Source organism: Lepidothrix coronata, unplaced genomic scaffold, assembly GCF_001604755.1.
Source record: "Lepidothrix coronata isolate B3197 unplaced genomic scaffold, Lepidothrix_coronata-1.0 Scaffold241, whole genome shotgun sequence".
Taxonomy (NCBI): domain Eukaryota; kingdom Metazoa; phylum Chordata; class Aves; order Passeriformes; family Pipridae; genus Lepidothrix; species Lepidothrix coronata.
The window spans coordinates 162904-186619 of NW_016690421.1; the positions used below are offsets into that span (position 1 = coordinate 162904).

At 38.8% G+C, this 23716-nt stretch overlaps 1 protein-coding gene across 24 annotated transcripts in view; it reads left to right on the top strand.

Moving 5' to 3' along the window:
* The first annotated feature begins 209 nt into the window (after nt 1-209).
* Nucleotides 210-23716, top strand: part of KHDRBS2 (KH RNA binding domain containing, signal transduction associated 2) — a 366714-nt gene continuing 343207 nt past the window's right edge. For 23 of the 24 annotated variants that reach the window (XR_001877975.1, XR_001877992.1, XR_001877982.1 and 20 more), the window contains exon 1: nt 210-340. Coding sequence is in view for 2 of the 24 variants with exons in the window: in XM_017834828.1 (XP_017690317.1) it covers nt 250-340 (91 nt within the window). In the remaining 22 variants the exon portion in view is untranslated. Of the gene's footprint in view, nt 341-6849; nt 6928-8614; nt 8750-23716 lie in introns of those variants that run through there. The other variant, XR_001877995.1, reaches the window with a different exon arrangement.

A 23716-nucleotide genomic window follows, 5' to 3' on the forward strand; every position in this document is an offset into this window, starting at 1 on the left:
GGAGGAGGGGGGGGCGGGGGTGGAGGCACCGCCAACGCGCGCGAGCATCGGCGCGCTGCGACCCGCGCACGTGCCCGCCCAGCAGCACGGCGCGAGGGGAAGGCGGAGGCGGGGCTGGGGGCAGCGCGCGCCGCGGGAGGGGCGGCGGCACCTGCGGGGCGGCCGCGGGGCGGCCACCGGCGAGCGGCGGCCGAGGGCGCGGAGCGGCGAGCGGACACTCCGCGCAGCCCGCCCGGCGTGCCCGCGGGCATGGAGCAGGACAAGTACCTGCCCCAGCTGATGGCCGAGAAGGACAGCCTGGATCCCTGCTTTGTTCATGCCATGCGCCTCCTGGAAGACGGTGAGGCTCCGCGCCGCGCTCCCCCAGCCGGGACGCTCCTCTGGCTCCGGGCGCCGCGGGGCGAACTGGGGTCTGCGGGCGGGCGGCGGCGCAGCCCGAGCCGCCCGCGGGGGGACCCGGCCGCGCGTGGGCGAGAGGCGGCGGAGGACGGGGAGCTCGGAGCCGCCCTGGACCCCGCGCCCGGGGACCGTCCGGCGGAGCTCCGGCGGCAGCGGCCCCGTGTGACCCGCTCCCCTCCCGCCCCGCCGCCGGGGCTCACTCGCCGTGCGGCGCGTCTGCCGCGGCCAGTTCGCCTGTGCAGGACGCGCTCCCCCGGCGCCCGGGTTCACTTGCACAAAGACAGATGCTGGCGTCTCATTAAACTCGTTATGTCCTGTTTTCCGATCTGAAGTAATAAGGTTTATATGGTTATACTGTTATGCTGTTAATGCATCACTGTTTTAGTTGACTGCACGATGTCAGGCGTTGATTGGATGTGGCTTATCAATTTCACGATACTGTTTCCTCCAGGGCGTGATGATTTTTCTCTGGGTTCCGTAAGGGGATCAGAATATGCTGGTCGTAATATTTTGTTATTCAGTGTAATTCGCTCAGCTTTCCTTGCTTTAGTTGAACTAATTCAGCTGGAGGTTCTTCAAAAAGTTTATCATTTAGTCTTTTAATAACTGCTCAGTACAGTGATTGAGTGCAGGCCTTGTGGTACAGAATTTCAACTTTTGCAGAAGTGTAATTCAGTAAGTTCCCTTTATGCATGTTTTTCTTCTGAGCTTCACAATAGTTATTTTTAAAATCCCTGTTAAACTTGGAATCGAATGTTGAAGAAGTAGTAAAGAATGATGCATCAAGCAACCTATCAAGCTCTTAAATGAGACTAAGGAAAAGAAATGTGTGGTCGGGCTCTTAAAAGAGTCACACATTGAAACAAACTCACATTCAGAGGCAGTAAATAATTTCCCAAGTTCTGTTATGATTTAAGGAAAATCATAACTAATTCAAACTTACTGTGCTAGCAGTAAGTGTCTTTGTCTGTCAGCAGTTTTTATATTGTCTTTCCTTAATGTATGTTCTATTGATTCTGAATGAAGATACTGAGTCCAGGTTTTGTTAGAGTGCCCGTTTGATAGCTTGGAAATTCAGTGTGAATACTGATACATTTAGTACCCTTTCGTCATAGCTACCTTGCTGCTGAAGAGGCAGCCATGCTGCTTTTTACAGCTGTTTTTCTAATAATCATACGGTAAACAAAGTCCTTATTTCTTAGAGGAATGTATTTTTTGCACCTTGCAGTTCGATCTTTTCCCAGAGGGGGGAAGTATCCACTGAGAGTGTGCATGTGCGCCTGGGAAAGGAGGAAAATGCAGGAAGGACAAAACCGAAAGCATGCCAAGTAAAGTACAAAAAGGAGAATAAAATAGGTGTTTCTAGGTGTCAAGTTCATGCGGAAATTGTATTTTGGGCAAATGTGTGATTGAATAAATTAATAGTTTTCTCATTCCTTCTTACCATAACTAGGACTATGTATATTTAATTGGATTTTTTTTTTAAAAGATGAAGGTGAGTTGCCTGAGAGAATGCTAATGTCAGATTCACGCCAGGTACCTGGCAATATCCTTCAAAACACCATCTGTCAAGCTTTCTAGAGATTTATTTTAGAGTCTAACATACGATGACTGTTTAAACACTCAGCAAGGTAAGAGTGTAACTACTTAAGGAAACAAGACTTAATGCACTGGTTGCTGCTGGGTGTAAATAGAAGAGAAATGTATAGAATAGGCAGAATTTTTATTTGGGTGCCAGAAGAACGTGGGATCGTGGTGCAAGGATGTCTGTAATAGTGGATTTCTAGGTTATATCCACGATGAAGCAGTATTTCCACACTCTGGATTTCTGTTGTTTAGAATGTGATGTGTGCGATCAGCTACATCCACAACGATAGCAGCCAGGTGTTATTTTTATGGTGTCCTAAGCTTTTTTGATTGCCAGTACATTTTGTATAAAATGCGTAAATGTAGATATGAAGATTTTTGCTTCAGAGTCCAGAGCCTCAAGCATTTACTCTGAAAGTGCTGTGTTGTTTCATGTCGGTTGCTAGAACCTGAGGTTGAGAAGAGACATGCTGCTGTGTGAAACTGCAGAAGGACACACAAATGATAAGCATTCCAAAAAAATGGTTTTGATTTGCCACAGTGGATTTACTTGTAAAGGTAAAAAACCCCCTCCCCGCCTTTTTTCCCCAATAATTTTTTGTTTGTTTGATTTTGTTTGTTTGATTTGGGCTTTTTTGTTTGTGTTTACTTAACCTATATTAAAACCCAGAAATTACTTATGATTTTAATATGTAGGTGTGTGTCCTGCAGGTTGACGTATGTCAGAGGAATACTCGAATTAGTAGCTATTTACCCCTCACCACTGAGGGATGAATAGAAGTCATCCTTAAGGACTGATTTATTTTAGTCCTTACCTGGGTGTGGTAAAACCCATGGAAAAGGGACATTTACTGTGGTAGAGAATTTGCATACTTAGCAAACAACACAAAGAAAGGTGAGGAAAAAGGTACTACTGCTGCTTAAATATAAAAAACGAAGGCATAAAACAATTTCTTGAAAAATCACTGAGGGAATCTGTGGTGGATTGCGACTGTGAACCCTGTCTCCAAATGACTAATCGAGTGCCTTAATTAGAAGATACTTTATTTCCCCCTGGGTCATTATCTGTTTCATATAGAAGTAGATCCTACATGATTATTGCACTGTTAGAAAAGTCGGTTATAAGTCATCTATTAGAAGAACTTGTGAATTGTGAGGGGTTGGTGATATTTGCCTCAGTCTGTATAAGTTTTTTCAAACTTTAGCAAAATGAACATACTTATTCTGATAATATAGTCCAGTCAGTAAGGACAACAAAAGACCTCTTTAGTTGAACTCTAAATAATAGACAAGTCTCCATTTGTTGGAAAGGGGTTTTCTCTATCAAGTGAACTATTTTGGATACCAAACGGTTATAAGACGTGGAAGAGTCCCAATGTTTTAAATTATTTTATTGTAAATTGATTACCAGTAGTTATTTTCTTAGGTAAGATTGTACTGTTTCTATTCAGGAGTCATCCTGATGCTTGGTCAGATAGGAAATGTTAGAAGTGAAGAGCATGTTCTTGAGCAGTGCCTTTTGTACCCCACTTGTGCTTATACTGCAGCACACTCTAGAGAGTTCTCCTCCAGGGAGAACTGCAGGTGCCTCTGTTCTGGTGCTGCTTCCTGCTTCTGTCTGTTACTTTTGCACTTATGTAAATATTTATTGTTTTGTGTAAGATGTCTGTGATTATGAATATAAAAATAAGTATGTGACTGTAGCTGTGAAGGTGTGGATGACATAGAAAGCTACAACAAACTGGGACTGTTCGGTAGTTCAAAATTTGGTTTATATCAGCATTATATTTAATAAGCTGAAGTGCCAGGTAATTGTCTATATACTTTTGTGTACAAGCAAATTATATACATATGTGTTTCTATTTGTGTGGCTTTGGGATATCTTGTATTAGTAAAGCCAGCTAAGTGTTTTGTAATATAAACGTAAAGGAAAAAGACCTGTTGGAAAGAGCTGACCAAAGTAAGAGCATCTCTCCCCATGGAAATATCAGCATTACTTGGGTAATGAGGTAGCTAATTTCTCTCTATAATGACAGTACAATTGACCTCAGAATTTCAGTTGGCATTCTGAAGGCATTGAGAATTGGGCCTTTAATTTTAATCTTGAGTTAAGTCTCTAGATTATTCCACATGGCATAGAATGAGTTTGTTAAACCTCCAAGTTGTGTAAATTAGACTCATATAGTTTAGCATCATAAAGCTCCTTGTAGGACAGGACATAATTATTCAAAAGATTAGCCTTTGCACTCAGTGAGCATTAGTACAGTCTTTCATGCAAACCTGCAATAGTTGTTCCAGCTAGTATAAAACTGTTGATGCAAATTAATTTTGTCTTATATTCAGGATTTCAACTGAATATATTGGCTTTGTGTGGGTTTTGGATTTCTTTGGACTATTGGAGACTCATTTGCTTTTCATATAGGAAGGCAGATTTAGTTCACGAGTGTGTGTTTCTGTTAAAAACTTGGGATAATAATAAGGTTGCTGTATGAAAATTATTTGTCTTGGAAATATAGTATATGGTAATCATATCCTTAACCCTAAATGTAAAAGGCTGTTGTTCAAGCCTATGACCTGCTAAAATCAGGCCTCTGATACTTTTTAATTTTTATCAAATTTTTCATTGAAAACTACTTGTGAAAATATGCTTACAAATTTATTAATTTTCTTGTCTAAACAAGCCTTTGGATTAAAATAAGATTAATGCGAAATGTTTATAGAAGTACAGACATTAATATTAATCTATGAACAGTCCCTTTTCTGCTTATTGTTTCTTTTTTCCCTGATGTTTACATCAGGTGAGACGAAATCTGTGTTCATAAAATAGTTGGTATTAATCATAGTTTGCTTTGCTGTCTCAAGAAATGCAGTGTAAATAACTGGTAGATTGACTCAGAAAACACTATAATATTCAGAATGTGTTTTTTGGATATCTTGATTTCATTAGAAACTAGATTTATATATTGATCAGTTGGAGCCTTTTCAATAAAAAGTGCAAACTTTAGATGAATACAAGGTACTTATGATTTCTATAAAGTAGTGATGTGCTAGCAGTTCCAGACTTGGTTCAAAGCTCAGTACAGTTAATGGGAATATTTCTGTTGCCATTAGTGGGCTATCAGGTAGTCATTGTAATACAAATATGATATATTGACTGATATAGCCAATAGACTTGTATTCATGAAAACTGATAGAATATACTGCAGGTGTTAGAACTGACTGCATTTTGCTTTTTGTATTTTTTTTTAAAGATGATTTTTTTTTTGTCATGATGTGACAACATATTATGTGTTCGTAGCTCGAGGAAGTGCTTTTGTCTTACAGAATGTAATGCAGATAAATCCCAAGTGATAACTGGATTTAGGGAAAACAAAAATACTATAAAATATTAGAATGAGTGTAACAAAGCAACCATTGTGTTTATATTGCCCCAACTTTTTAGTCGTAAAACGCAGGCTTGGTTAAGAGGAGAGAAATAACAAATGATAGATGTGATTTAAAAAAATAAAAATAATAAAACTGCCTTTCAGACATCTGAAGTAGCTTAGGACCATTTGATCTTAGAAAACATGTACTTTGAAAAACAGTAAATTGTTTTTCAAAGAGATAGCAATGTAAGTGCAGTAAGTGAAGGTTAGATTCTGATACCCTTGTCTAAAAAAAAAAGGTGCTTCATTCTTTAAATAGTGCTTGAATCAATGGAGCTGGTTAAGGTGCAATTCAGTGCAAATAGCAGAATTTAGTACCAACTCTTTAAGGGAAGGTCAAAGACATTTGCTGAGGCTTATCTGGATGGCCAGAGGCTCATCAACAAAGTGTGCTGTTTTCTGGCAACATGAATGTTTTCCTTGTAAGGAGAAGAAAATTTTTGATTTGTCTTGGGAATTCTTTCAGTAAATTTATGTCATATAAAGTCTCCTTGGTGTATTCATTCAGGGAGCACCTGCTGTAGCTGTCCATCTCTCTTCCTTCGTGCTTCTAAGTAGGTATTTTTAAACTCAAGAATTCTTAAAATTGATAATATTTGCAGTCAGTACCAGGAAAAGGCAGAATACCTGGACAACTGAGTAGAAAATTCCAGACAACTGTTAACTTCCCAAGCACTGATCACCTCTGTAATGTGTAGAATAGAGTGGCCATTCCTAGCCAGGAGGTGGCATGATTGGGCTCCACATGCCAAAATAGAGCTTTATATCCGGACACCTTCTGGGAAAGGGCTTGTCTGGCCCAACAGATATATCAAATTCGTGTTCATTGCATGCATACTTTTCTCCTGTAGGCAGTATGCAGACAATATATACTGACAGGCAGATTTACTGGAGCATGCTGGGCTATTTAGTAGTCTTTAAAATCTGATAGGATCAGTAGCGACCAGTGCATGAGTCTCTTAATAAAGGCTGAACATCTGCCTAACCCACCAAAGCAGTGTCATGAGAGTGGAACAGTTCCTCCATGACATGTGAGGATGTGGGTTTCAAGCTCAAAGTGCAAGATGTGTTGGGTCTTATTTTAGAAGGCATAAATGTAGCTGCTGTTTGGTAGTTCCTCTCACAAGTTTTATTAAAATAGGAATACATCACGCCTCTCTGTGCCTTGCAGCTGTACCGTAGGTTAAACATTCTGCTTATATGAAGCAGTTGTTTTTTTGATCGGCTGGGTTGCTGCAGTTATGTGGCACTTCAGGGTAAGAGTGCCTTTTCAAAAACAAGCAGTTTTTAGCTGTTTCAATTTAAATCTCTTCTCTCCAACAGAGTGCTGAATGTGAAGGAAAAGTCAGTGTCCTCACAAGCTGATCTCAGAATATATATTGTTCCTTAAAATATTTTAAGAATAAGAAATAGGAAAAGTGTTTTCATCAAGAATTTGAGGTGTAAAGAAGGCAGACATGCTAGAAAAAAGCAACAGCTGTTTTGCAGATGGTTCCTTCTAAGCAGGGTGAAGGTATGCATTCATCTTTTGTTCACCTTGCATTTTTTGGTCCTTGGATGGGCATCAGTGTGCTGTATCAGAATAAGCAAGGAAGCAGACAATTTTTAAAATGGAGTGTGTAAAGTACGGAACTTTACTGATGCTGCAGTTTAGTCTTTGGCTGTATAAACAAATAAGGACTGTGCAGTCTGACCAGAAAAATGGAAAACCTTAATACTTGTGTAAAGATCTGAGGTGCGTAGAATATGGAGTTTTGACTTGTTTCTTTCCTGTACTATATATCTGCAATGAATACATTCTAAAACTCCCATCTGTAAGAGGTAGACTAATGCTGAATTTCATTCTAATCTTTGAGATCTCTAAGTGAAAAGAGCTTCATAAGAAATGCATATTATTATTATTACTTTTAATATGAAATTATTATTTTTAAATTTGCAGGCAAAAATAATCCTGGTTATTACAGTCCTCTGTAAATCCCGTCACATTTTAATTAGAATCCTGCTGGAAATGAGTACAGCTATTTCCTTATCGCAAAAAGGGGTCAGAACTAATAAAAACTATGAAGAAGAATTATCTAAGACTTTCAGCAGATTCAAAATCTCCAAACCCCTCCTGCAATAAGTTATACCTGTTTCTGAATTCACAACTTTTGTTGTTGGAAGGGAATTTTTTAGTTTAAATACTGAAAAAAATATCAAGTGAAACTTACAATAATGCTAATATGGTAGTATTGAAGATCATCCACATTTAATTAAGATGATACAAAGTTTCGATGGTCATAAATAGCCACATAAATGGTTGCATATATCATATGTGATATAACCAAAGACATCTTGAAAACTTCAAATGCTCTACTTGCACTGGGCATGCCTGTTTATTGTTCTTGGGTTAGCATGATGCAAAGACTGAAAGGGACAGGGCAGGTCACTGCTGTTTTAGAATTTCTCTGCACCTGCTGAAGTGTTCATCAAATACTGTAACATCTAATTCTTATTGTAGGGGTTACACTGAAAGATGTAAACTTCAAAATCTTTTGATTCATGAAGTACTTTGAATTCTGGCAATTGATGTGACTTGGAAAAAGTAATACTTCATGCTAGTCTGTAAAAGTTTTATTAAAATCTGCATTCCTCCTTTTAACACTCTTTTGAATTTGCAAAAGAAATTCTACTTGTTTTATAATAGAAGCAGTTTAGATGTGCTAACTGGTGAAGACAGGTTTTTCTTCAGAAAAAGCAAAAGTAGGGATCAAGGCCCCTGGCTCATAAACAGTCAACTTCCAAAGAGCAGCACTGCAAATTGAGGAAAAATGGTTTTCCTAAGACGTGTGAGCACTGGAAAAAGAAAACAAATCCCCATTTGGCATATTCCCCAAGTTTAATGTTCCCTAGGATTCAAATGTGTGTTTCAAAGCTCTCTTTCCAATGCTTGAAGTTAGAGAACTTGCCATGAAATCAGGGACTTGGTGTGTATGTGTTAAAATAGCTTTTCGGTATTGAAAAATTGAGTTAACTTATTTCTTAAGTGTAAATTTTATTCTTCGTATTTCTGGTAATGTAGGCCCATATAGCTGATTTTTCTAAGCAAACTTGTTTCTTGTATTTTGTCTTTTTTGAGATTTCGTAAAGAACTTTCTGGTCTTGTCTGGGTGAGCTCTAGCTGGGAAAAGAGTGAAACTTTGTTCTTCCTAAATACTTAGGACTATGCTGATTTGCTGCAGCTATGAAGCTGGCTCCCTGACTCTGCTGTTTCCAGCTAAAACTGATTTTTCTCCAGTTCTGCTGAAAGCCCCAAACTTAAGTGACTTGCTGTGTCTTCTGTTGATGTTTGCAAGGTAAGTGAAAAACTGATAAAATGCAGAATTCCAAGAGACGTTTCTCCTCCTTGTCTTCAGATAGCTATTCAGTAGGAAAATGGCAAGTTAATTTTGGTAAATGGTGCTTATTATCCTGGTGTTTCCATAGGACTGTAGAGCTATCTAATAGATTAGCTTTCACACAGATATATATTTCAAATTATTTCACTAATACTTGTATGCAAAACAGTGGGATTTAACCCATTGTTAAATCTGAAATAACACCCTCCTCATACTCATAGATCCAGGTAAATATATGACTTGTATCAGTTTATTGTTATGCTCAAAAGCCATTGGCAGGTAATCCACCACACTCAGTTCTTATATTGCATGGACTCTTTTTCCTGATCCTACACACTCCTATTTAACAAGATCATTCTATCTTTGTAAATATACTATTGCAGAATGCCCTGTAATTTATTCTATTTGATTTGTTAGAGATCTTCCAGATGCTGTTGCTGCTGTTACTGTAGTGGTTGTTCTTTGCTTGCTTCAAATGTTTTAGTGTAAACACCAACAGATCAGGGTGTGCAAAAGCCCCTGTAAAGGATGGTTTACTCATCAGTGGAAAAGCAAAGGGATCCTAGGTCAGCAGGGAAAGTGGGAAAACGGGTGCTCATGTTACCTATTTTGTTACACTTCTTTTTCCAGAAGATTAAACTGCGAGGTAACCTGGATATACAATAGTTTATGCTGAGCTGTGCATGACAAAAAGGTGTTCATACAGTACTAGCTTGTTAGAACACACAAACCATCTATTCAGCATGAAAATACTCTTGCTGCTCCAAAGTATATGAATAATCTGAAATAATATGTCAGATGCAAGGGAGAAGGGAGGACTAAGTTTTTTTTGCTTGAAATATTTTGATGCAATGCTTTTTTGTAATAAGGAATGTTTGTACTGTCAGCTATCCAAGTGCTTCTTGTGGTGGAAGTAGAAGATGTTTTCATCAGAAAATGGAAATGGAGCAGCTTTTGTTTAGACACAAGCAGGAACTTAATGTGATTCTGCATCCATCCAAACACTAAAATGTCCTGATTTGGAGATAAATAGAAAATAATTAGAAGCTAATACCAACTTCTGGCTGGAACTTTCTGGTTCTTGAGAATTCAACTCTGTCCCTTTTCACAGCCTTTAAAGTTTTTTTGTTTGTTTTTTAAATAATGAAAAAGTAGGATGGAGAAATGGAAGAGTGGGGAAAAGGGAAAAGGGAGGAAAGGTGGGAAAAGGACAAAAAAATAATGGGAAGATTGTAAAGGAAGTAGAAAAGGGAGTAGTGGTACACAAAAGGGTATAGAGAAGAAGATGAGATAATTAAGTGAAGAAAATATCAATTTAACAGGTGAAAAAGATTCTGTTATTTTAGCTCTGAGAAACTGATGAAAGCACAAAATATTGAACATTTAATAAGGACTTCTGGAAGCTTTTAGTTAAATTTTATTCAATTAGAATGGATAGATAAAAGTAGGGGCTAGTAAGCATTTGAAAATGCAGTTTGGTCATTTAAGAAAAATAAAAATAAAATTCAACTCTTTCTGAAAACCTTCTGTTAAGAATGACATAATTTTGAAACTGTTGTACTTCATGTGTTCAGAGATACGCTATACGTATCTGCCATACATATATATGTATTAAATTATGCAGTAATTAAACACAACAATCTATTTTGCAGAGATTCTCCCAATTTTATGCTAAACAGCATCTGAGATATTCCCTACCCTTGAGATATTTGCAGTTCTTTTGGAATATTATGGTTATCCAGTTAACAGTTTAATTATGCTTCTTATTTTAAATGTTAGTATTATAAGATTGAACAGATTGACGTTTTAGAGTTTCCTTCTTTCTTTACATAATAGAACCTGCAAACTTTGCAATGTACTAGTGGTAGGAGCTGTGAACGTAGGTTTTGATTTATATCAGGTAGAATTACTTCAGGATAGATTCACCAGTTTGACTTAACTGAAATATTGACTACATCTAGCATTCCGAGTCAGGTTGTGGTGTTTGGTCACTTTTCTTTCCTTATATAAATGTAATATCCTTGGGATAGTTTCCTGAATTAGTTTCTGGTAGTGTGAGTTTTCAGATTTTTGTTGAAATTGCTGACAGTTTCTTCATGATTTGTACCATTCCTTAACAGTGAATCAGAATCAAACTGCAGAACCTTTTTAAGATGCATACTTTAAGATTATTTTTTCACTTTTTTTAAGTTGGAGTTACTGACTATTTGAGATCCATCTTAAGCCATACTTCCCTATATGTCACTTAAACAAAAGCACTGAACTGTGGATTACTACAGAACATCTTATGTCAGAGACAGCAGATTAATAAGCTAATAAAATTGATATGCAGGACTGTATTACGCATCATATCTTCTCATTAGGTTGTTTTAGGAAAGAGAGAACAATCATCTAGAAAAAAACCCCAACCATAAAGTCTTACAGCTTAAGCTTGATTTTTGCTTAACTCTGTTTTTCCTCAAATTCTGAGGAATTGTAACTGCCAGATCTTTCCAGACTGATTTATGGTCACTTTTAGCTCAGATGAGAACACCATCTAGTTTGATATTTGTCTCTCCTATTGAATTCTGTTTACATATAGTAACACTTTGTTTTCATTACACCCAAAATACAGAAGCTGTTGGCTCTTAAACTGTTGCAGATGGGCTGTTTCAGTACTCTCCAATATGTCATGAGGCCATTTTGGTCATGTTTATTCTAGAATACTTAGAAAATGGAAATTTCTCATTACTCTGTTTTTAGAGTTGCTTATTATGTACTTTGGACAGGAGTAGTCATCATTGGCTGCTTCAGATATCTGGATGAGGTGGGATTTTGTTACACTGTTCACTATCCCAAGGCACCTTGGTACCTTTCCATTTGTCTTGTAGGGCACACGGCTTAGTTACTGTCTCTTTCTGACAGTGATCTCTGTTCAATTTACTGTGTTAATTTTTCTGCAGAACATCCTGCATTTGTTTCTTGAGTCTTAAACCAGCTCTCCAACTCTGTCCAGGAATGTTCCAAATCCTTGGGGTTTTGTGTAGTTTATCTAAAGGGGAGTTCCATGATCTTTAACTTCCAAACTCCTCCAATATGAGGTTTGGCTTCTTTATAGAGCACCTTCTTGTAGCTACAATCTCAAGTTAGGATTTGTTCATGTACCAAATTCAAGCTGTTTCATTGAAACCTAATATTAAGTCTTCAAACAGTTGTTTGTTTTTTATTTTTTTTCTTCTGAGTATCTTTCCCTAGATTTGAATTTCAGTTTCTCTCTTACCCTATGATGGTTAGTCCTCACACTTTTGAAAAAAGTGTTCTTTATCCTTAGGAAATGTTCACCTTGCTCTACATTGTCAATCTTCTTTTAAGCACAGTAGAAAAATATAACAGGAGTTTAGAAATTAGAAGCTCCATGTTTTCTTTCCTTTGCTTGGCTTAAATGAAAACTATTAAAAATGTCAGGAGCTTCTGAAGATGGGGTTTGGGGGCTATTACCTCACTGACATTTTATGGCAAGAAACCTACTTCAAAATTGTTTGATATTCTTCTTGCACTATAGAAAGCACCGAGTTCTATCAGGGTCCAGGAGTGGTGTAATTAAGTATGACAGTATTTAGGAAGATAATAAATGTCAAATAAAAATAATGAGTTCAGATGTTGCTTAGCTCAGAACAGAAGGCACAGATAGGAAAATCTGAAGCTTTCTGGTAAAATTAATAGGGAAAACATTAACCTTTTCTAAAATATGCCTCTAAAATTCCTGAGGAGGAAAGTCAGTGAAAACCTGGTTGAGTGTCTGTTGTGTCAGATTTGTCAGATGTCACTCCAGTGCAGTAAGGAAGAAGGTTACTACTGGACATTTTAGGTGCATATGTGGGGTTTGTGCATGAAGAAAGACTGTGCCAAAAACTAAGTCCAGACTCCAGAGTTAAATGGCTGATACATGCTAAATTTCTGTACCAAGTAACTCTTTTCTTAGCCAGCAGCATGGGGGGGGAGGATTCTGTTCAGGCTGCCTGTATGCTGGGAATAAATTTTACAGTACTAAATTTTTAAAGAAAAAAGGTAATGTAGAGTAAAATGCTAAATTTCAGTCACATCATTGAAAGTGATTTCCTGCTATGCTAAAGCTAGTTTTCTGTTTGAATTTGAATATTTTAACTGTTTTCTGTTTATCACATTGCTGTATTTAATAGAAGTGTTTGGTCTTTTTAAAATCGGAATGACAGTAGGTAAATCTAATCTGTACTTTTTAAGTGGCATATTTTACTCTGCTGGTCCACAATACAGTTTGTCAGGGAAAATAATTGAACCACACTTGAATGTTGTGGATTTTTGAGAGTATTTTGTTACTTTTCTGAGCTCAAACATAAATGTTTCACAGAGGAATATGCCACTGAGTATTGGGATTTGGGTAGAAAATATATATGGTGTGAATGAGAGGAAATAAATATGGTATTTGGGGCAAGTTTTTTCTTTTTGCTACTCGATTGAAAACGACATTTTTTTTTAATGAACTCTAAAAATACTCCTGATTCTATTGCACAGGTGTCTTCTGGGGTCTCTGCCAACAGGTAGAGACAAAGGACAGCAACATCTAAACTTTTCCCAAAGCTTAACAAATATAGTATTAGTAATGTTATTGTGTCCCTACATTGGAAAATTAAATAATTTTTCTATTATGATTTATCACTTACATATTTTTGCTAACTGCTTAGTAAAAGCAAGTTCTCTTAACTCCAAAACTACTGAGAGTATCTGCATTATACTGTTTCTGCCTTCACCTACAGTTTGTGCATCATGCTGCCAGCGATACTAAAGTGATTTTAGATTTTGAAAACGCTGCTGATGCTTTTGAGAAAGCACGCAGGATCACTCTTGAGGAGAAAAGACAATGCAGAAAGAATCGTGCCTTGCAGAATATATCTCTTAAGGAGTCTTTCTGCTGTGCCTTTTGCAATCGGACGTGTCTATCTCATATTGGCCTTTTTAGCCACCAACGTGCTTGTAACAAATGTGGGTAGAGCCCTTCCCAAATCTTCGTTCGTAAAGCCTAGCCATGAATGAATGAGATTTTGAAAGACTAAAGACTTGTTTTTGAGCTGATCACTTGCCAAGACATGAAGTTTTGGTTACTTTTTTTAACACCAGCTTTGTTCATTAATTCATTATTGGAGGATGTAACTTAAACCATTACAAATTTCAGTGTTACCCTATGTTTGTCCTGGAAGCTTTCAGTCCAGAGAGCAGTTCACTATCCATTTCTTTCCACTGACAAAGTGAGTGAATTAAGGTAAAACTGTCTCATAACCATGAAGCATCTCTGTTGCCTACAGTATTCCATCGGGTGCTTTTTCACGTGGCTGACAAAAGACCCTCATTTGAATGCTGAGTAGTGTAAAGGCCATTATAAGCTCCTGACCTCTGAATTCTAAAACGTCCCCATCTCTCATGATTTAAATGTTTATAGCCTGAGGTGCAGAGACCAGGAAAGGATATTTGGTCCAGAGGCAAGTCTCAGTACTACCAAGATAATGATCTTACTGTGAGTAAGAGTTATTCTGAAAGAAAAATAGTACCGTTTTACAGCAACAATTTATTGGAGACCTTTAAAAAATAATTTTCAGGTGCCAACTAATCCCAGTTATCATAACATTATTGCTATTACTTTAAGAAAAATACCTGACAACTGCAGGGGGGGAAAAAAGTCAAGTCTTTGATATCCATTTGGGTTCATTCCGAAAGGGATATCTTTCAGCTGTTTTGTACAACTTTACAAGCAAACCAGACTTTAGAAAACATAGGTATTGATGTTCAGTTCAGAGTTTAAAGTTAATGTTTAAGATTGTTCTTATGTGCTTGAATTGAATCGTAACTCATGTTTAAGTCTATTGTTTCTGCGTGGAACTCTAGAAATAACCTTATGCTCTTAGTAAATTGAATGAATATCAGATAGTGATGATGCAGCATGTGCCTTTTTGAGAAAATTTGGGAAGACATGTTTGAGGAATAATTAGTGCTAGTGAACAAAAGTTTTCTTTAGAGGTTGAAATAAATCTTCGGTTATTGGTACTGCTTCATTTGAAGTGGTTGAATAACCCATGTCCACTAACTATCTTTTCTGGGTGCCATCTGTCTAATGGTTCCTCACTGAATGGTCCTGTTGGGTACAAAAGTCCTCTAGTGATTTCTTCCCGGGAACTGGATGTATGGAAGCCTGTTACATAAACTGTATAGTGGACAGAGGGGAAAAAGAGTCTTAGTATCTACTACTTACTGTGTATGGACTTGTGGAGAATAAGTTACTCGGTCTTTTCCACCTTTTAGTGAGGATCTTGCCCCTGAAAGTTCTTAGTTAATATTTACACATTTTTTATTGTTCTTTTTTGTAATTCTTGTGCTATTCCTATATCATGTGATGCTGTTGTCTCACTTGGATTACAAGCTCTTGGAGGCAGGTGTGAGGTGCTACGTGAATATGGTGTGGTAGTACATATGAATGTTTTTATCACTTGTTGTTTGTCAGGAAACTGGTCACTGTAAAACACAGTTGCCTGTAAATGCCACCAGCAAGCTTTGAATTCTATTCTGGAGATGTCTTGTACCCAAATGCTACTGTTCATATTCCCTGTTCATTCAAAGTTTCAGTTCACTTGAGCTCTTCCCTGTAGACATATCCATGAACATGTTTTCCATTGCCATCTGTAATAGGTCTGTTTGCTTTGGTAACCTTTGGTCTTTTCCAATTTAGTATTGAAACCATAATTTCTACGTCTCTTCTTTCAGTTAATATATTTGGAAGTTGTTCTTGATTATCTCTGCAAGTGTACCATCCAATAACCAGTGCATCCTGGTCTGGATAGGAAGGCCTTCCTGCCCTCACAACAGGATCTAGACTGTACTGTTCTTTGTATTGCAAAATAATCCAGTTATTCTTAATGTACCTCTTGCAACAATACTGTCATGTTTTTCTAGACATTTCTTTTTTTCTTAAATTACAACCTGCTTCTGCCCACTTCTGACTTTATTCATATCGTTTGTGCACCCACACATGGTATTTTGACATCAACAAATATCATACACATTGTTGTAAAACATGTATCTTAATCACTCTTTCATCATTCTTCTTGCTTATATTTTCAGAGATGAGGTAATAATTTTAGAACCTTAGAAAATTAAGCAAAGGTACAGTAACAACCTGCATACTTAGCAAACGCACTTTTAAAACTAGCATCCTGGGTTTTTTTTCCAGTTAAATAAACACTGATGTATTCAAGTTATTAATTTACAGGCTTGCAGCAGAGAAAACTGATAATGTATTAGCAGGACAGTAGGAAAAGAAGGGAGAATGCTGGGCTGGATATTACCAGTTTCTTTTTTAGGAAACAGAAATTTTAGAGCAGAGAAAACCAGAATGTTTCCAAGGCACCAGAGCTTAGCTGAATGAATGCTCTGAAGAGCAAGGAAGTCCATGTGAATTGAATTGTGTGAATAAACACTATTTAAAAAAAATCTACAAAACCTCAAACCCCTTGAGTGGTAGTCAAAGGTGCAGAATGGCAGTAGGGGGGTCGATAGTAATCATTAAATAACTACTACAGTTTGGGATAATAGAGGAGACAACGTAAGAGAGATAGGAGACAAGCTAGAGAATTAAGCTTGAAATAATTGAAGTGGAAGCTAGTGTAAGAGTACAAGCATGAAGGAAGTAAGACAGCATATAGCTGAAATAAATTGCAGGAGAAAAAGAGAACAGGTGAGAAAGTTGAGGAATAGGGGAGGAGGGATCCTCATATGGCTCTTTACAGTCAAAAAAAGTCTACAAAAGATAGTAGCAGCAGCAAAGTCTAGGGACAAAAATAGAGTTTCAGTAAAGTCAAGAAGCAGGGGAGTTGTTAATTTGTATTTTAGTGCAATATGATGGAAGCTGCAAGAGAAAAATATTTGCATGAATGGCAAGAGAAGTTCTGAAATACATGTTACGATGCTAAGAAAATGCTAATAGTGATATGCAAGAGTGTGCCACGCAAGTGTACACCTGACATGACTTTTTGCTACTTGACAAAAGTCAGACCTATACTTTTCTTGAAAGTTGTTATTCTGTTGCCATTAAATTCTCTCTATGATAAGTTAAATGATTTAGCTGAAGATCATCGAATATCCTGCTTTGGAAGGGATCCACAAGGATCATAGAAGTCCTCCTGGCCCTGCACAGGACCATCCCCAAGAGTCACACCATGTGCCTGAGAGTATTGTCCAAACACATCTTGAACTCTGTCAGGCTTGGTGCTGTGACCGCTTTGCTGGGGAGCCTGTTCCAGTGCCCAACCACCTTCTGGGAGATGGTGTCATGTTGGTATATGTTACCTTGTTGATTGTTACTCACACCTTAATATTCCAGCTTTCTTCAGAAGACAAGATTATTTTTTTTATTAGTGATTTTTTTCCAGTACTTTTATAACACCTATTCCTGGCACTTTTATCTTGCTACTGCTACTTGCTCTTTCAGTGGGAAAGGACAATTCAGGGAAGGTTTACGGAGGACCCAGGTGGGACTCTTTTAGCACCAAATGGCCTTGTGCATTTCTTTGTCATTGATATGGTATGGCTGCTACACACCTTCATTTGAAGAAAGGCTTTGTCTGTCCCTGGAAATTTTTTGCTTAAACATTAGTTAATATATTTTTATTTTCCCAGATTCTGAAAACATGGTATTCTCTAACAGTTTAGTGTTGTTTACTAGAATGCTTGTCGTTGATGCTCAAGCAAGGAGCATAATCATGGCCATGTTATTCTACCTTTAAACAAATGGTGCAGAGCATACGCAGAAGGGTTGAAGCTGAGTGTATCTTCATGTAAAGACCATGTTTTTCACTTCCTTCTATTTATGTACCTGAAGAACCCTTACAGTTTTTTACATCTCTGTCCAATTTCAATTTGGGCTGAGCTTTTGCTTTTTGAACTGTGTCTCTGGCAATGCTCTTGTAGTTCTTAGCAGGTATTCTGCTTTTCTGTCTCTGGTATGCTTCTCTTGGTTTTGGGCAGACTCAGAAACTCAAAGTTGAGCCAAGAGAGTCTCTTGTTCTGCCTGCTTCCCTTACCTTTAAAGGGGATGAAGTGTTTTTGTGTTTCCAGGACAGTGTTCTGGAAAAGCTCCCAGCTAGCTTCTTTATCCTTCATGGAAGCTTCCCATGAAGTACATGGCACAGTGGATACCACTGAGAAGGGTCTGGGTTATACACTCCCTTCAGCTACTTATGTACATTGCTGAGATTTTCTTTTGAGCTTTGTCTTCTCTAGGCTAAACAGTCTGTTTTCTCAGCCTGTCTGCTTTTGTGAGATCCTCCACTCCCTTAATTGCCCTTGTGACCTTCTGTAGCACTCCCCGGTACGTCTGTGTCTCTCCTTGGACTGGGTAGCCAAGAACAGGGCACAACACTCCATTTGTGGCCACACTAGTGGTGAGTGGAGGGGAAAGGTCTCCTCAAGTTGCAGGCAGTCCTCCTCCTCGTGCAACCCAGGAGGCTGCTGGCCTTCTTTGCAGCAAGGGCATGTTGCTGGCTCATGGTCAACTTGGTGTTTTCTAGAACTAGTAAATCTTGTTTTGCAAAGCTGCTTTCCAGGTGTTTGGCCTCCAGCTTGTACTGCTGCATGGTGTTGTTCCAGGTGCAGGACTTGGCACTTACCTGTGTTGAACTGGGAGGTTCATGTTGATGCATTTCTCTGGGATGTTGAAGTCCCTCTGAAAGGCAGCACAATGCTCTGGTCTATCAGTTGCTCCTCCCACTTATGTATAATTTGCAAACTTGATGAGAGAGCAATCTCTCATCATCCAGGTGATGTTAAGTGGCATTGGACCCAATATTTGAGTCTTGATTAAAGTGCCTTAATCTTGAATGTTACCCCTATATGGATTCCAAATGTGAGTATATTAAGTAAAAAGAATGTGGAGAATGCATGTTAATAATGTGAAGTGAGTGGACTCTTTTTCCTTGTTTATGATCTCTGTGTGGTTAATGGAATTAGGAAGGTTAGTCTGACAAGTAAAACAGTAGGAGTCTGTGTGTGCCTAATTTGACACAACCTGTTCCTCCTGAGTTGTTAATAATACATCTTTGTGTAATAGTTAAAATCCTGATTTCACAGTAAACATTTAACTTCCTGTAGATTTTTTCCCCTGTATATTCTTCGTTTGATACAAGTATTTTCTGGATTTTTTTAAAGTACTAATGCATTGGGTTTGTGTGGCAGGGTTTTGGTAGCAGAAAGCTGCTGCAGAGGTGACTCTCAGAAGCTGCCAAAAGCTTCCTCCGTGACTGGCAGAGCCAGTGCCTGCTGGCTCCAGAGGGACCTGCTGCTGGGCAAGGCCAAGCCCATCAGCAGTGGTGGAAGTGCCTCAAGGATAATGTATTTAAGAAGGTGGGGGGGAAACTGTGCAAGTGCAGCAGGAGAGAGGAGTGAGAATGTGACAAGAACAACTCTGCAGACCCCAAGGTTAGTAGAAAGGGAGAGGGAGGAGGTGCTCTAGGCACTGGAGCAGAGATTCCCCTGCAACCCATGCTAAAGCTTATGGTGAGATAGGCTGTGCCCCTGTAGCCCGTGGAGGTCCACAGAGAAGCAGAGATCCACCTGCAGCCTATGGGACCCCACGGTGGAGCAGGTGAATGCCCAAAGGAGTCTGTGATCCTGTGGGAAGCCCATACCAGACCAGGCTTCTTGCAGGACCTGTGGCCCTGGAGAGAGGAGCACATTTTCACTCAGGACTCGTGACTCCATGGGGGACCCACAGTGGAGCAGTCTGTTCCTGAAAGACTGCACCTTGTGGAAGGGACCCAAGATGGAGCACTTTGTAAGAACTTGCAGCCCATGGGAAGGACCCATGTTATAGAAGTTCATGGAGGATTGTCTCCCATGGGGGAGGCCACATGCTGGAACGGGAGGAGAGCATGAGAAGTTCTTCCCCTGAGGAAGAAGGAGCGGCAGAGACAACCTGTGATGAACTGACCCCAGGCCCTGGCCTCTCCAATGGGAGGATGGAGAGAATCAGGAATAAAGTGCTAAGAAAACTTCTCTGTCTCTGAGCCTCCAGGACCCACTCTGGCAGTCACACTTGCACCACCTGAGCTGAGACCAAGGCCCCTTTGCAGCTACACCCCCACATCCACAGAGTCAGACCAGGTTTCCTTACTGGCTTAATTCCAGGTTTCCCATCGCACAGTCTTAGATGTCTTGATCCTTCAAATAATTTAATCATGATGTGATAAAAAAGTAACAACTCGAGCTGGTGCCTCCGAGAGGGACCCCGAACAAAGGAAACCCTGGGCTTTTATACCCTCACATTCTAAGCGCAGGAGAGTTTGGAATCCTCATTTCCTGCCCTGTCTCTGAGTATTGGGTCCCCTGGCTGGGCCACAAGTACCCTTTGTTGTGCAAAGGGTCAGCAGGTCACAGGCTCTTGCCTTGAGCTCCACCACCCAGAGCTCACCCTGCAGCTCAAACTGCAGCTGCTCGCTGAGCCACCTGCACTGAATATATTCCTCCACAAAAAGTAACACTGGGAGGAAGGGAGGGGTGGAGGAAAGGTGTTTTTAAGATTTGGTTTTATTTCTTGTTATCCTGCTCTGATTTGATTGGTAATAAATTCAGTTCATTTCCCCAAGTCGAGTCTTTTGCCCATGATGGCAACTGGTGAGTGATCTCTCCCTTCCCTTATCCCAACCCACGAGGCTTTTATTATGTTTCCTCTTCCCTGTCCAGCTGAAGAGGGGAGTGATAGAGCAACTTTGGTGGGCACCTAGTGCCCAGCCAGGGTCATCCCACCACAGCTTGTCCATTTCAGTCCAGTAGACTGGATTCCGGTAGGAGCCACCTTTGAGATGTATTATTTTGTTAGCACTTGATTTCCTGCATTGTAATTGTAATTTCTTCTAATCTTTTTAGGTCACTTTGTCTGTTGTGTTACCATATTTTTTGTGGTTCTGTTTTTAATACATTACCTGTTCTTACCTTGAAATGTAACCTTCAAGTGACTTGCTTTTTGTTTAAGTAGAAAATAGTTTTCGTAAGTATGTTTATATCAGCTAAAGGCAGTCAGGTTAGCGTGGTTGGTGTACGGTATACTGCTTTCTCTTCACTTGAGAGCATGGTGTTACACTGATTTGCTGATGGTGAATAAGCAGTAAGTAAAACACAAGCAGAACATTAACCCTTTGGAATAATAGGGTATAGAAGATTTACAGACAAAATTGCTCAAAGAATAGGCAGATTAAAATGGAACACTTTCTAATAAAAGTCTCTTATTGCAGTACTGTGAAGTCAGTTTTTTGTCTGTCTTTCACAAGAGTGTGCAGGAATGTTGGCCAACTGAGTTTTGGACTTTGTAAGCAGCACAAAAGCAAAGCGAGTGACATGAAATGACAAAAATTGTAATGCCATTCTGGGCCAACATCTTGGGGATTAAATTCCAAGAGACCTGTGCACCACTGTGTACTCTCTAAAAAGGGTGTTCATTACTTTTGTGGTGAATGTGGACTACTGCAAGTCTACAGAGCAAATAAAGTACTGCTGCCTCTAACACATGCCATTTAGAGCTCTTGTACTAATATATGTGGATGGATGCAGAAAGGGAATGGTGTAAGCTTTACCAAGAACCAAAACACTGAGTGACTGCAGTTGTTTTTTCCTACTCAGGTAATGAACCATGTTGCAGAAGTAAGGACTGCCCCAGTTTGTTGACTACACATGGATGGGTGCCTGCTTGGTGGGAGCTTTGTGGAATCTCTGCTTTCCTCCAGCATATAATTTTCTGCTTAGAATGAGATCAGTGTTGTTGAATTCTATTCATTTGACACTGGAACTCTGTCTCTAGGTTTGGCAATGCTAATTGTTAACCTAGTGCAGCAGCTTGAAAAACAGTTTCGTCTTAAAACTACTGCAGATTGGAGTTGCATTAATCTCTAGTGGTGATCATGTTTGCCAGCTGGGTGCCTGTTCCTGTTTGGCATAAGACTCCTCATATTTAGTATCTTGTTATTTTTTTCCTCTGACAGTATCTTGACTTCTTTATGCTGGAGTTCTTCCTTGCAGGAAAGAGGCCAGCATTTAATCTTTAGGAGTTTTATGTTGAAAAGGTATCACGTCTTTTAAGGCATGATGGGCTGCAGGAAATGTTTAAACTGCCACTTGCCAAGTCATGTTTTGCTAATCATTTATATATTTAGGTCAGATAATAAAATTGCTACTGGAAGTTCTTACAGCCAGCAAAGAAAATCAAATGCAATTATCTCAATGACACTAATAAATATGGGCTCCTTAACCTGAGCTTTTAAAGGATATTGGCTATAAGCCCATATTCATAGTAGTCTAAAAGATAATTGCATTTTGCATAAGTCAAATGTCAGTTTTATGTTTTACAAACTGTAGTAGTAAAGCTTCGTTTGTTCTTCAGCCAGAAAAACCCCACCAGATCATCTCTAAGTCCATCAAAATGGTGGAAAATTATAATTCTGAGATTAAATGATAAAAAAGTCAGGAAAAAAAATAGAATTTGAAAGTATGACTCTTTAAACTTTTTTTCATACTGTACAGTCTTCTTTCAAATTTAAGTGTGGTACTGAAAGCTCGATAGGCTGCCCAAAAGGTCTGGATATCTTCTGTGCATGCAATTCATTCTTAGATCTGTGTATATTAGTGACAGAACTCTTATTCAGTTAAACAAAATTAATTCCTGGTTTTTATGTGTTTTGTCTCATTTTTAATGCATTGTCTTAAGTTCTGCTTCTTGAGTTACTGCTTCTTGGGTTTTACCAATTGAAAAAATTATCTGTACAGGTTTAATAGAAGGAACACATTTTACTAATATCTTCCCAGACATCCCACTGAAAGCATGAGACACCATAACCCTTCTAGAATACTGGTGCAAGGGGGATTTTTATATTCAGTAGAAATGAACATTGTTCATCCAAAAGATACTTGGTTTTAAAAGCTGAAGGATTGTCAGACATCTTGAGAAACTTGAAACTGTTGCAGAAGCAGACAGGCCATGATTTGTAATAGGTCTGAGTTAGTAATTATTTATCCTCCTAATGTTTACAGATATTTTCTTAATTTCCACTATTAATGTTGTTTTAATTTGTTATTATTTCTTTTTTTTTCTGTTGCATATTTTCACCTTTTCAATCTTTTGATATCTCATCTTGAATATTCAAAAATACTTATGAGCAGTATTAGCATTTTCTCTGGAAGCTTTCCAAGTCCCTTACAGTGATGTCTCCTGACCCTGTTTCTTCCCCAAAGACTTCTGTCACTGTTTCCTTGCCTTCCTCTTGTCATCTTTTTCTTGCTTTGTTGCCAGCTGCCACAAAGCAGTTGCAGTCTCTTTGACCGCACTTGCAGAGGCCCTCCTGACAGCAGAAGCAACAATACAGAGATGCTCATCCTAACTAGAATCCCAGCTGATACACAGTTCCTGGACCACGCTGCAGTGAGAGGTCTGCCTTATGTGGTGAAAGTACAATTTTAGTCAGGGTTGTTTGCTTGAACTTTGTGCCACATCTAACCTATATAAGCTTAGTATAAATTCTATGATATTCAATCAATCTGAAAACATCTGATTGATTGAAGTAATCTTTAGCCCAGAACTATTCCAAGATCATTCACTTTTTATTTTACTGCGTTAATTTTTTTTTTAACAAAGGCTGCAATGAAAAAGGAACTCATTACCTCTGGATTTGTTGATGTTATCTGTTATTAGCTTTAATGTCCCTTTGTGCTAGTCAGAAATGTGCTTAGTAGTGCTTTCTGAAATTTCAGCTTGGTATAAAAGTGTGACTTGGTTTATGGTGCCAAGAATTTTAAAAGAAGTGAGTAGCACCATTTTGAAAACCCATTGCTAGTAAATCTAAATTTCTTCCATAAAGACAAAAACATACCTCTGAATTACTG